We start from the raw sequence: 15,427 nt of genomic DNA, 5'->3' as shown, positions 1-15,427 counted from the left end.
TGGAACTTACTTGTGTGGCCTAACCAAATCCTGATGCCTGTTGTTATGGCAAAAGTGCAAAATTGGAACTTCGCACTAGTGTTCTCATCAATTCATCAATGCTGGCCTTTTTTCCCTTTTCATAGCCTCGAACTTGACTTGGCTGTGTTTAAGGATGGAAGTGTAGTATAGGTATAACGATTTCTAGAAGCATGATAGGTGTAACTTTCTTCGACGAACTCATTATGCTTTCTTAGATCTAAAAGACTATAGACACTGGATAGTGAGCTTCCTTTTAAGAGAGGGGAGAGGGGGGGTGCCCTCTGTGACTTTGTACCTTGTGTTGAAAATAAAATGAAAATAAATTGTGGTACTATAGTAAAAAAAAGTAACCAATGTATTACATTTTATTAGGTAAGTGCAGATGAAAACTATCAAAAGGAAACTGACTCGTGGAAGAAATCGACTCAGGATCAGGTGGATTAGTGCACAAGAACAATTGACACGGGGTCAGATGTGCGGGGGTGTGGAAAGGTAGTCGACACATGGTTGACTGCAATGCAGGGAGTAGTCGACATGGAGTCAAGTGCATGATTTCTGAAAAGTAACCGACGCAGGGTTGAGTACAATACAGAAAATAGTCAACATGGAATCGAATGCTTGATTGCTTGAAAACGTAGTCAACGTGAGGTTAAGTACAAGTCAACGTGAGGTTAAGTACAATGCTAAAAATAGTCGACATGGAGTCGAATGCATGATTGCTCAAAACAATAATTGATGTAGGGTCGAGTAAAATGCTGAAAATAGTGGACATGGAGTCAAATGCATGATTGCTGAAAAACTAGCCCACACAACACAGGGTCGAGTGAAATGTAGAAAATTGTCGACTTGGAGTCAAATGCACGATTTATTTGAAAGGTAGTTGACACGGGGTCAAGTACAATGCAAAAAAAAAGTAGTCCATATCTACGGGTGTCAATGGATAGTCGAAATCCGAATCCGAATTCGAATTCAAATTCGAAAAATCGGATATTATCCAAAATTTTAGATATCGAATTCGGATTCGGATGTTATTTTAACATTCGAATGAGTTTCGGATACGAATTCAGATGTTAAGAAATCCGAGTTGATAATATCCGTTTCGATTTAAATACATCTGTTATATATTCATTTCATACAACAAAACTCATTTATATATATATATATGGGAAATGTTCAGCACCCTAAGTTTTACCACACACTTTAAACAAACGTTTTTTGTCCTACATGGGTTAGAAGTTTTGGAATGAGCTGATTTTTGGTGAGGATGATCTCTATGATTAGAAGATCATCCTCCCCAAAAATCAGCCATTCCGAAATGTTTAGCCCCATGTTTACACGTTGAAAAATCGTGAACCGTCCATTTTTGTAAATCAATTTTGATGGGGTTAGAAGTTTTGGAATGAGCTGATTTTTGGTGAGGATGATCTCCTCACCATAGAGATCATCCTCACCAAAAATCAGCTCATTCCGAAACTTCTAACCCATGTAAGACAAAACGCGTTTGTTAAAGTGTGTGGTAAAACTAAGGGTGGCGAACGGGACCCTATATATATATATATATATATATGGGTCCCGTTCAGCAACAAACATTTTGGCAAAACATTTTTCAAAACATGGGTTAGAGGTTTTGGAATGGGCTGATTTTTGGTGAGGATGATCTCTATGGTGAGGAGATCATCCTCACCAAAAATCAGCCCATTCCAAAACTTCTAGCCCCAATTTACAAGTTGAAAAATCGTGGACCGTCCATTTTTTGTAAACCATTTTTGATGGGGTTAGATGTTTTGGAATAGGCTGATTTTTGGTGATGATGATCTCCTCACCGTAGAGATCATCCTCACCAAAAATCAGCTCATTCCAAAACCTCTAACCCATGTTTTGAAAAATGTTTTGCCAAAATGTTTGTTGCTGAACATTTCCATACATATATATATAGGGAAATGTTCAGCAACAAACATTTTGACAAACATTTTGGCAAAACATTTTTCAAAATATGGGTTAGAGGTTTTGGAATGGGCTGATTTTTGGTGAGGATGATCTCTACGGTGAGGAGATCATCATCACCAAAAATCAGCCCATTCCAAAACGTCTAACCCATCAAAAATGATTTACAAAAAATGGACGGTCCACAATTTTTCAACTTGTAAACATGGGGCTAGAAGTTTTGGAATGGGCTGATTTTTGATGAGGATGATCTCCTCACCATAGAGATCATCCTCACCAAAAATCAGCCCAATCCAAAACCTCTAACCCATGTTTTGAAAAATGTTTTGCCAAAATGTTTGTTGCTGAAAGGGACCCATATATATATATATATATATATATATATATATATATATATATAGGGTCCCGTTCGCCACAGTTGATATATATCAACTCATTCCAAAACTTCTAACCCATGTAGGACAAAAAACGTTTGTTAAAATGTGTGGTAAAACTTAGGGTGCTGAACATTTCCCATATAGGGTCCCGTTCGCCACCCTTAGTTTTACCACACACTTTAACAAACGCGTTTGTCTTACATGGGTTAGAAGTTTCGGAATGAGCTGATTTTTGGTGAGGATGATCTCTATGGTGAGGAGATCATCCTCACCAAAAATCAGCTCATTCCAAAACTTCTAACCCCATCAAAATTGATTTACAAAAAATGGACGGTCCACGATTTTCCAACGTGTAAACATGGGGCTAAACATTTCGGAATGGGCTGATTTTTGGGGAGGATGATCTTCTAATCATAGAGATCATCCTCACCAAAAATCAACTCATTCCAAAACTTCTAACCCATGTAGGACAAAAACGTTTGTTAAAATGTGTGGTAAAACTTAGGGTGCTGAACATTTCCCATATATATATATATATATATATATGTATGGAAATGTTCAGCAACAAACATTTTGGCAAAACATTTTTCAAAAACATGGGTTAGAGGTTTTGGAATGGGCTGATTTTTGGTGAGGATGATCTCCTCACCGTAGAGATCATCCTCACCAAAAATCAGCCCATTCCAAAACTTCTAACCCATGTTTTGAAAAATGTTTTGCCAAAATGTTTGTTGAACGGGACCTATATATATATATTCTTATGTATTCGTACTATACAATGAAGTTTAAGTTTTATACCTTTATCTTCTCCAAACTCAAACGCAAGAACCGAGGGTGGGTTTTGCCGTTTCGTTGTTTCGACTGGACGATCTCCATGGTCATCGTCTGCTCCGACCGACGAGCACTCAGATAGCATTTCTTTTCTCTCTCTCTCTCTCTCTCTCTCTCTCTCTCTCTCTCTAAGCAAAACCCATTTTTTCACTATGCGAGTTCCATGATTACCATCTTCTTCGGCCGACGAGCTCCATGACTACCATCTTTTCCGGCTGGCGAGCATCCATGATTCCAGCCAGGTAGATACTTCATCTCCCTCTCTCTCTCTCTCTCTCTCAAAGTAAAATCCCATTTTTTCCTTTAAAAATCCATCTGCTTCAACCTCAAACCAAAATGGGAAAATCGATTGGGTTTTTTTACACATTGAAGAAGACGGTAGAGATCGAATCTGATTTTTGTAGATTTTTTATTGGATCGGATATTCGATATATCCGATCGGATTCGAATATTGGTTAGTGATATCCGATCGGATTCGAATATTGGTTAGTGATATCCGATCGGATACCCATCCGTTGACAGCCCTATCCATATGTATGATTGCTGAAAAAGTAGGGGATGTACATTTTACCCGGAACCCAAACCGAAAAACAGACCAAACCGAAACTGAAAAAAATTGGTTTGAGTTTGGTTTTACCCTTGCAAACCCAGACCGAACCCGAATCGATAAAAACTCGATAATTTGAAGAAAAATAAATAAATTGAAATTTTTAAAAAAAATTTTGAATTCCCTCCACGCTCCAATTGTCAATCCGAACTCGTTTTTTTTTTTTTTTTCTTCTTCCCAAGTGAAATCTCAATCAATCTCTATTATTTTTTTATTTTAGTGTTTAATTTGTATATTATGGATCCTCAAAAATTTTATAATCAAGATTTTCAAGATAGTCCTAACCAAATTCCTACTTTTAATAATGATTTTGATTCATATTCTTACGAGGCTAGCAATGAGCCCGAAGTCTCGTATCATTTGGATTATCATCAACTAAATTATCATTAGATGTGCCACATCGGTGGAATTCCACCTATCATATGGTATAACACATATTTCGCTATAAAAATCCATTAAAAATATTTTTAAAAGAAACACGTAGTAAGACAATTATAGAAGAAAATGATTAGAATAATGCATCTAATATTTGTGATTGTGTTCGAAGTTTTGCCGAAATTACAAAAGCTTTTTCAGGATAAAAATTTACTACCTCCACTGAATTTTGTGTGTAATTAACTCAAATTAAAGAATTTTTAAATTTGAATTTGAATAATAATAATAGCACACTAGGGGTATCAATGAGTACCCATTTAATTGAAACTGAATTGAAACCAAAACTGAAACCCCGATTTTGGTTCCCTTTTTACTAGAATCATTTAGTGTCAGATCTAAAATGGAATCGAATCGATAAGAACCGGAACTATTAGGTTATATCCAATGAGTAACTGTGAATACCTAGAACCAATTTATTTTATCATTTCTTTCCATACTATAGATGATTTTAGGTATTTTTTATTTCAAAATAAATGTTTGTTATATAAAATTCTTTATTTTTTTTTTTAAATCATTAATTTGTATCTTTAATATAACAAATTATAACTAAGTTAATAATTTTCTTGATAATATGTTAATTTTTTGAAAAGAAATTTTTTTTTTTTTTATATTGATTTGAAATACTTTTTTTCTCATTTAATTCTTGAGAACCAAAATCGATGGGTACCTGTGATTTTTTGCAGTTCCGATTCTATTTATTATGGAAGTGGACCTGAAACCGACAAGAATCGGAACCGAACTAAATATAATGGTTATTGTTCTAAGTAGAGGTGCAACTTGGTTCGGATTAGAGCAAAATCAAAATCGAACCGACCAAAATCGGTTCCACTATATAAGAACCAGAACCGAACCGAATTGTTCTAGAATCGAACCAACCCAAATTGACCTTAATTCGGTTTGGTTCGGTTCGGTTCCATGAGATTTATGGTTTGGTTATAAATCGCAGTCGCAAAGAGAGAGAGGGGGGAGGAACCTGTCGCAGGTCGTAGCTGGAGGTCACAGTCACAAGTCGCAGCCTTAGGTCATAAATCAAGACATAGGCGCAAAGAGAAAAAGAGAGAGAGAGATGAGTAATGGTAAGAGTTGGCAATAGGTCGTAGAAACGAGAGAGAGACAAGCCGGTGGCATCCACTGGCAGCTACTGGCAGCAGGTCACAGAGAGAGAGAGAAAGACATGAGCCATTGGCACTAGCAGCCGTTGGCGGCAGATTGTAGAGATGAGAGAGACGAGAGAGACGGATGAGGTTTTATAAAAAAATAAAAAATCAAATATATATATTTAATATTTTATTTTAAATTAATTAATTTGATTTTCGGTTTGGTTCAATTTGTTATATTACCTGAACCGATAACCGAATCGAATTCATCGGTTTTTTATTTTTTAAATCTGAAACCGAACCGAATTTAGTCTAAACCAAACCAAACCAATTCAAATCTCACGGTTTGGTTCGGTTCTCGGTTTGAACCGAATTAAGTTGCACCCCTAGTTCTAAGTTCCTTAGGAATTGACCCGTTGTCGCTCCTATGTCACACAAATGAATTACAAATTAAATAAATATTGAAAAACTATTCCATATAACTTAACATATTCTTCAATTATGAACCATATATTTAAAACTAAGGTTTTATAACTTATTTTTATTTTAAATAGTGATTTTGATGTTGAAACAAAAATACAAAAAATTAAAAAATAATTATTTAAACTTTATGAAATTAAGTATGATTTAATTAATACTACTAATAATAAGACTACTCCTCAGGTAGTATCATCATCTTTTGGTTTCAAATCTACTTTTCTTGAACTTTTATCAAGAGTACCTATAATTTCTAGCAATAATAATCTAACTTCTGAATTTCAATGTTATTTGGATTCTAAATTTCACTTGTTATCTATAAAGGCCCACGATCTACTAATTATTCACGTGTATCACTGTGACTTTAGAATCAGTATTTAGTATGGGTGGAAGAATTTTATCTCAAGGTCAAGTTTGAGATTTGAACCTGAGCCTAACCAAAACCTAGAACTTTGTTCCACTTGCACTAAATATGACTCTGAAGCCACAATAAACACATTAATCGTTAGTAGATCGTGTGTCAATATAAATAACATGCGATATTGCATATTATAACTTTTCCACTAATCTAAAATATTATAATGATTCTCATCCCAAATTTCTACGATATTAAAACCCAAATAACGTTGAAATTCGGAAGTTGGATTATTATTGCTAAAAGTTGAAAAGTAACTGACACTGAGTGAAGTGCAATGTAGGAAATAGTCAACACTGAATCGAATGCATGATTTGTAGAAAAGTAAGTGGCACAAAATCGAGTGCTGTGTAGAAAAAGTGGTCAACACAAAATCGAATGCATGATTGAATGTATGAACTGGAACTTGGAAAGACTCCTATTGGTTGGATGGAATAGATTTAAGTAAACCTTTTTGGGTTGAGCCGCGATGAAATGGACGTGAAACCCCTTTTCGTGGGTTAAATTGGGAAGGGTATGGAGACCCAATTTGGGGGTCGAACTTGAATTAGCTTTGATGGATCCCTTCTTGGTAGGACTGTCAACGGATAGGTAATCGATCAGATAGTGCTATATCTGAATTCGAATCCAAAAAAATTTAGTGATATTCGAATCCAATCGGATATAACTGACCAATATTCGAATTCTAATTTGAAAAATATATCGAATATCCGAAAAAAATTCTACAAAAATTAGATTCGATCTCTACCGTCTTCTTCAATGTGTAAAAAAATCCAATCGATTTTCCCATTTTGGTTTGAGGTTGAAGCAGATGGATTTTTAAAGGAAAAAAATGGGATTTTACTTTGAGAGAGAGAGAGGGAGATGAACTATCTACCTGGCTGGAATCATGGTGCTCGCCAGCCGGAGAAGATGGTAGTCATGGAACTCGCATAGTGAAAAAAAGGGTTTTGCTTAGAGAGAGAAGAAATGTTATCTGAATGCTCGTCGGTCGGAGCAGACGATGGCTATGGAGATCGTCCAGTCGAAACGAAGAAACCCACCCTCTATTCTTGCATTTAAGTTTGGAGAAGATAAAGCTATAAAACTAAAACTTCGTTGTATAATACAAATACATAAGAATATATATATATATATATAATGAGTTTTGTTGTATAACAGATGTATTTAAATTGGAACGGATATTATCGAATCGGATTTCTTAACATCTGAATTCGTATCCGAAACTCATTCGAATGTTAAAATAACATCCGATATCCGAAAATTTCGGATAATATCCGATTTTTCAAATTTAGATTCGATTTCGGCTATCCATTGACACCCCTACTCTTGGTGGGCTAACTTGAATGAAGGTGTGGTCTACTAGGACAAGAACTGAAGTAAAGACAAAGGATGAAATGTAAATGTGTTTGTGGAAGCGGCTATTTATAAGATTTGAATTAAGGTGATATTTGTTTGCGCTAATTTTTTAGCGTTTATTGCTAGAAATAAAATTTCAGCACTTTTTGTCAAAATAGCATATTTGTTTACTCCATATTTTCAATGCTTATTACTGAAAATAAATGAAAATTTCAGCACTATTTTAATGCTGAAAAAAGTGTTGAAACAGTAAGTACTTCGCTTTTTTCGGCACAGATAAGTATGCCCTTCATTTTTTTCGGCACGGACAAGTATGCCCTTATACTTAAAAGGATATTACCTCTTATATCTCATAGATAAGTATATAAGCACCCCACAAATTAATAAACCCACACCATGGATAAATTGTTTTGTCCTATATGGGTTAAAAGTTCTGGAATGAATTGATTTTTGGTGAGGATGATCTCTACAATGAAGAGATCATCCTCACCAAAAATCAACCTATCCCGAAACTTCTAGCTCCATCAAAACAAGTTAAAGAATTGTAAATCGTCCATTTTTTTTTTAAACTAATTTTGACGTGGTTAGAAATTTTAGAATTGGCTGATTTTTTATGAGTATGATCTCTAGATCATATAGATCATCCTCATCAAAAATTGGTTCATTCCAAAAACTTTAACTTATATAAGACAAAAAAAATCGACTATCGTGTGAGTTGCCCTTATTAATTCGTGGGGTACTTTTATAATTACACATCCTTCATTTCCATCGAAAATTATTCATCTCAAATTAAGTTCTTTCAATGTTGATTTCAAATTTTGATGACTTGTATGATTATTGTTTTTAATTTAAAATTTGTGGACTTTAGAAATAAAATTTATTATTTATAAATTGAAAATTTGAGTATTACTTATTATTTAAAAATGAATTGTATTTTAATTTTACAAGAAATAATATATTTTATTGTATTTAATAAGAAATAGGCGTTTGAAACATGCAAACAACGTATAATACGATTGTAAGGGTAAAAAAGACAATTTATTAATTTCAACTGTGTAACAAACATGATTTTGCATCTAAACAAACAATTTTTTCAACACTTAAATTTAGCGCTTACAAGTTTCAACACTTCATGCTATTCATCACTTACTTTTTTCAGTTTAACAATCAACACTTAAGTGGTTTTATTGATTAGTATTTAACAAGAGAATTTAGTGAAGAAAGGATTTTTGAAAATGGTTTCATTTCCAAATGAGTGAATGGAGAGCAAAATCTTCCATCTCCAAAGTTGGAAAAAGTGAGAATTACCAAAAAGGCACAACAAAATTGAAAATTTACCAAATCGACATACTATTCTCTTTAATTCTGAAAATGGTAAATGACCATTTCAGAATTAAATTTTTTACCAAAATGATAAATTTCTGAAATGAGTAGTTAAAAAATTCCTATTCTATGAAATAATAAATACTTTCCCTGTTTTAATTTCAATAAAACAGTTTAAAAATATTTCTATTCTATAAACTGAATTTTTTCCCCAATTTATCGAAAAGTTTTAATTCCGAAAATGGTACATTACTGGTTTTGGAATAAAAATAAACATTGCCATTTGGTAATTTATCAATTTTCAGTGCATGTTTTGGTAAATCACCCTTAGAAAAAAGAGTTGCATGAAAACTGGGCTTTAAAAATCACCCTTTAGACAATGGTCCAACGGCCAAAATCATTCAAAATTTGTAACATTGGTTACATGACAGTACCAGCAACCACCTCTCCAAGAATAGAATATCCAACGACAACTTCGTTAAACGAAGACTTACATCAATGTGTTAATTTTCCATGGAGAATCTTGCAGAACTGTGGATTGTGTTGAAATGTGAAATCAAAATGTCCTAACCTAATTGCCAGGGCAAGTAAATGAATCCTCTAAGCTCCTTTTGAAGGGTCATTGTTGCAGTTTCAACCCAGATTCAAGCCAAAGGCAACATGCCCAAAATCTGCCAAGAATTTCTTTGGAGAAAAAAATGGAGGTTGTGTTTAAGGTTTTGGTTCCATTTTATTTAGGATGGACCAAATCATGGAAAACTGGACCCTTCTTGCACCAAACCCACGGGCGGCGTAAAGAGAAACCTTTGTAAATGCAGTAAACCAAGAACCTCCAGAAAATTTTAAATTTCCCTCTCTGAATGCAAGGTAAAGATAATTGATGTCAGTCATCATTGCTGAGCCTTGAACAAATCAGATGGAACCTGCATCAGGGTAGAATGTTAGTAGAAGACCAGGTGAGGTGAAAAAGTTCTAAAGAGTTGGCACAATAAGAAGGTTATTCCAATAAACCTTCTTTTTTCTTATAATTATAAATTTTATTGAAGAAAAAAGTGGCCGAGGTGGGCCCCTGATACAAGAAGAAGATGAAAGATAATAATGCCCTAACTTCTGAAATGATTACAATGAGGGAATCTGATTTATTGGACGAAAAACCCATGATTCTGTCCTCACAAAGTTGTTTATATATGACTTGTGCATGGACACTCAAGAAGATATCATGCTTGCTTAGGACTGCAATTAAAAATTAGTAGGTTATATAATCCATGAAAATATGCACAGAATTAGTATGATACATGTCACAATAAAAGACTACAATAGCATTATTCAAATAGAATATTATGAGATTTCTATCCTACAAAGGTGTTCATTTGCATTGCTTTGGACCATCCCATTAATCAGATCCCACTCAAAAGTACTAGACTGATAAAATTTTCCTAAACATCAGATTAATGATGTTCTCTAGGAAAGTAGATCAAGATAAGATACGTCCTAGTATTATTATGGTTACGTTCTAATACTATCCATCATTTTTTCTCAAACATAAATCACAAAAAGGGATTAATTGATTTCAAGGATATAAAGCAAAGATGATTGTAAGTATAATCACTCATCCATGACAATGTCTATGCAGGAAGCATTGAATCTACCTTCACGTGATGTGGCATGATCTTAATATCAAAGGGAACACGAAGCCATGCTTCAAGTGAATATAGCAAGAAGTTCTCTGGCTTACTGGTGTACACATCTGCATACTGATGGATGTTGTAGGCAAAAGCTGATTCTTGGCCAGTGTCAGTGAGGAAAGTAGCACCAAAAGAGCTATTAAACATGTTCTTCATCATGGATCGGGCTGTCTGCCTCTCTTCATTCAGCTCCTTCAGAAGTAAATTGTATGTTTCTCCATTTCGAATGTTGGCTACAGTTGCATGGAGTTTCCCAAGCAGTTCTTGTAATATGTGAAATTTTGCCTGGATTCAGAAATAAGATTTAGAGTAAGGAAGAGATTTCATGATTCCAAATCCAAAATCAAGAATTTATTTGAATGGTGGTATAATAAGCATTCTCTTGAATTCACTACTTCATCTCTCTCTTCCAAATGATACCAAAAAGGTTTTAAAGAAAGCTAATGAACCCATCTAGAATTGGAGCTTTGTTTGCCTCTAACTCTCCTATTGATGCTGACATCTCTAATTCATCAAATTACCTCACCAACCAATTTTACTAGGTATTCAAACCTTCAAAATGAAGCCCACCCAAAGATGCTTATAGGATATATGTTCTTTATAGAAGTTCTCAAAGCAAGTACGGACTCCAATTTCCTTTTCATCTTCCATAACCAAACAACATTTTTAAACCAAGAGAGTCAATGTCTCTTCTTCTACCATGACCATTCCATAATTGGTAACCTTCATCAACCTTGATATAAAACTTTAAAATAAACAAAAATATGCACGTGACTTGGTCATACAACCGTTTTTTCAGAAGTACATGAGCCCACAACCTCACCCATAATTAGATCCAACCTACAAACAAAGAGTCCTCAAGAAACAAACCTCTCAACTCTTTTAAGAGACTATACCAGAATAAGGTAAGGACTGAAAGGCTAATGATGACTATCTAATAAGGCTCCTTTCATTTTTCATTTAAGATCCTCTTGTTTCCGTCAAGAGACTCCCAACAGACCATTAATCAAACCCAAATAGAATTCTCTTTTTTGAAAGCTAAGACATGCAAACTTTCAAATAGAGAAAAAGCATATTTAGAAGGATCCACGAGATGTCTAGAAGATGAAGAAAAAAAAATGAGACCAAATATGATGAGTGTGGATGATGCTATTTTGCTAGGGCAACGTGGCATTGATTACTTGGAAAAGGGGCCACATTGCATCACTTTGAGGGTTCCATCTGGAGAAACGTCGCATGACTTGTACGGCACACAAGGACGGCTCAAGGGGGATGTGCATCTCCAGGACATGCACACATAGACGGCTCAAGAGGGATGTTCCAAGACGTGCACACATGGATGGCTCAAAAGGGATGTGCACCTCCAGGACGTGCGCACATGGATGGCTCAAAAGGGATGTGCACCTCCTAGACATGCACACATGGACGACTCAAAAGGGATGTGCACCTCCAAGAAGTGCGCACATGGATGGCTCAAGGGGGATGTGTACCTCCAAAATGTGCACACATGGACAACTCAAAAGGGATGGGCACCTCCAAGACATGCACACATGGACTGCTTAAGGGGGATGTCCACCTCGAGGACATGCGCACATGAACGACTAAAAAAGGATGTGCACCTCTAGGATGTGTGCACATGGATGGCTCAAGGGGGGTGTGCACCTACAAGACATGCGCACATGGACGGCTCAAGGGGGATGTGCACCTCCAGGACTTACGTACATGGATTGCTCAAGAAGGATGTGCACCTCCAGGACATGCGCACATAGAAGAACGGGATCTAGTCAGAATAGGTCCTCCTCTTGCATGCCCAATGGGATGCTCGAAGGCTAGGGCGGACGTGGTACTCGTTCGGATGCAACCTCCAAGATACACGTGGACGAATCAAGGGTTGTCCATACGTTGAAAGGGATGTTTGAAGCCTATAAATACCCCGTGAGAATATTGTTGTAGAGACGAATTTTGAGACAAAAAAGACCTTTTCCACACTTGTAATCTTTATGTATTTTGGACCCAATATAATGAGCAAGATTATAGTAAAGTTGATTGACGAATTCACCATTGGCATAGCAAATACAATGATCAACAACACCAGACCCCACAAAATAAGGTGATCAACAACCAAAAGCTTGTCCAAGACAACTATCCAAATGAAAAAATTAGCTCCGAGTGAACTTTGGAACCCTAAATTATAGAAGCTAGGAAATCATTACAAGAAGGGTCATGAAAAATGCATAAAATACAATATTAAAAACAACCCATTTCGATTTTTCTTCCAAATCCACCTGTCTTCATTCATAAGAACTGAGGTACCAGATGGTCATTTGACTCGCAGAAGCACCAGGAAATTTGTAAAATAAATACCATGAATCTGTGCAAGTTTGTAGCATAGACTAAACCTTAGTTACCAGAACCACTAGGAAGTGGCTCTATTTTGGAAGTGGGGCATCCCCAAAATTAAAAATTAAAGTATTTATAACCGGAAGCAGGAATGGGAGTGGCATGCTAAGTAGAAGTTTCCTGCTACTAGAGACTGGATGGATGTTGGTACCGAACATTGATTTGAAACTACAACAAAACTGATGCACAGCACTTCCATGAGTAAATTTCGTAAATTAAGATTCATTTTTCCAAGTACTTAAGGTTGTTTCTAGTGTATAATATTAGATGGATTCTGAGAAACTGAAATGTTTTAAAACCATATGAACAATAAATAAATAATAGCTGAAAAGTAAAATATGGGAATAAACCAATGCTTTTTTTTTTTTAAGTGGGAGTGTGATTGGCAGAACAAATTTTCGAAAAGGAGCGCTCCTGTTGCATGACCTTCAACAAATATGAAAAAAAAAAAAAAGGCAGATGAAAGTTTTAGAAGCATACCTGTTGATAACGGTAACTGTCTTCATTTTGTGTTCGTATTTCACTCTGTATCGATTAAGAAATGCCTTATAAGAACACACATCTTCTTATCAAAAAACTCTAATAAGAACTAATCATAAAAAACTAAAAGTAAGAAAATAAAAAACTGTGATACACTTGTACTAAGTGTAGACCACAATGGAAAATAACTTGAACAAACAATTGAAGAGGGTGTGGAGATCAAAGCACAATTTCTCCATGAAAATAACTTCATGTACATGCATTTCTTGTTGTCGTTGGTAAATCGTATAAAAGTTCTTGTCTTTGTTACATAGATCCCGACACTGTAATGAAAATAAGGTTTGGAGTTTATTTTGTCTTTCCAGGATTCATGATTTGCACCCAGAATTTATGTGGATATTATTTAGAGACTCACCTTGTGCATGAACTTTCGGGGTTTGATACAGAATTTTAGAAGAAATGGATGGTGAATTGATTCAGCATTCAAATTTTCCACTTAGTATGAAAAGTAAGGTACCTGTTAATTGATTAAGAATAGATAACATTCAAAGGTGCAAGCTTGGATTACGGAGAATATGTTTGCATAATGAAGTTGACAGTTACTATGTGGGGCAAAACTTATATGTGGGATCCACAAGGTGCTAGTTATGCAAATGATGAAACGTTTGACCAAAGGCTCCGTGATGTGTTGTACATTTTTGAGTAATTTCACCAACCAAACGATAGAGTTCACCTTGGGAGTTGCAGCAAAGATTTAAAACTCCAACTCCAACTCACCTCCAATGCTCACTAGTGGCATACCCTTCATGTTACCAGATCTCTTTCTCAACCACCTTTTTTTTCTTAGTTTATCGTGGGTATCCCCACTCTCTGCGTGAGACTAATCCCATGATAATATGCACCGCCCCCTCAGAAAGTCCTACGTGCAACTGATTGAGTCGAGGGTCAACCGATTCTCAATTCATGCCTCTAGCTTATCTCTTCCATAATGGAAGTCCCGTCCAACATAATGAAATCTTTCTCAACCAACTGATTCTCAATTCATGCCCTATAGACATGAATGATTCCAGAAACAGCAAGGATACTTCTAGATTAAAAATTCCCCACTATCAGACTATTAGTTATTCTTTTAACTCCTAACATATTTCTAGATTAAAAATTCCACACCATCAGAATAATAGATGGGTAATCCATGTCCATACCTGTGTCTTGGATTTTATAAGACAAGTAGTATCCCTATTTGTCATACAAGTGCCTATATCTGAGCATCTTACATTGCATTAATAATTCCTCCTAACATTAAGCCTTGAGACCCTTCTCAAGACAAGGCACTCAAAAATTCCTCAAGAATTCAAGGAGAAGTCCTATTTCCTAAAAGCCTAACAACTTATTCAAGGAGATATTGGAAAAGCTTATTCAAGGAGACATGAATGAACACACATTACAACTTATTTAGGAAACATATATGAACAGGCATTTCTTCTTGTCATTGGTAAATTATGTAAAAGTTTTTGTGTTTGTTAAATAGATCCTGACACAATAATGAAAAGAAGGTTTGGAGTTCATTTAATTTTAGAACTTATTGAAGTTTATTCCACATTGATATTTTTCTCCCTATCCCAAACTTACTCCTTTGCTTCTTCAAGTCCTAGTGTAGTGTCATTCTACTTTTAGTAAGAGTGATTATGAAATTCCAGTGTTTTTAGTTTGAGGGGAAAATAGAAAGTTAAAAATATGAAATTATTGATGTGGTTCAGTTTTAATTTGATTTCAATGAATTTGTAATTTTGGTTGTGACATTAACCTTTGGAATGTAAACTTGTGAATTCTTTTTCTCTTAATTCTCTTTTATTGAAATTTTTGCTATTTATGTATTTGCATACTTGACAATTTATCTATTTAAGAAGTGCACACCCATGAGGTTTATGCTCTACACCTCAAGGTCTTGGATAGTGAAACACCTCGCCTCATGCCGC

The 15,427-nt window shown here is 35.3% G+C and overlaps 1 protein-coding gene across 1 annotated transcript in view; it reads right to left on the bottom strand.

Moving 5' to 3' along the window:
• Positions 1-9,231: 9,231 nt before the first annotated feature.
• LOC147410778 (HAD-superfamily hydrolase, subfamily IG, 5'-nucleotidase) overlaps positions 9,232-15,427 on the bottom strand; it is a 30,837-nt gene continuing 24,641 nt past the window's right edge. Inside the window, exons 12-14 of the mRNA XM_086440023.1 lie at positions 13,452-13,496; positions 10,536-10,856; positions 9,232-9,809 (exon numbers count right to left, since the gene is read on the bottom strand). Coding sequence (XP_086296149.1) covers positions 9,777-9,809; positions 10,536-10,856; positions 13,452-13,496 — 399 coding nt within the window. The 3' untranslated portion in view covers positions 9,232-9,776. The remainder of the gene's footprint in view (positions 9,810-10,535; positions 10,857-13,451; positions 13,497-15,427) is intronic.

This window comes from Akebia trifoliata, chromosome 1 (assembly GCF_017979445.1).
Source record: "Akebia trifoliata isolate Shusen 1 chromosome 1, ASM1797944v1, whole genome shotgun sequence".
NCBI classification, from domain to species: Eukaryota; Viridiplantae; Streptophyta; class Magnoliopsida; order Ranunculales; family Lardizabalaceae; genus Akebia; species Akebia trifoliata.
Note: the sequence above shows the minus strand (reverse complement) of the source record. Positions and strands in the feature narration are given on the sequence as shown.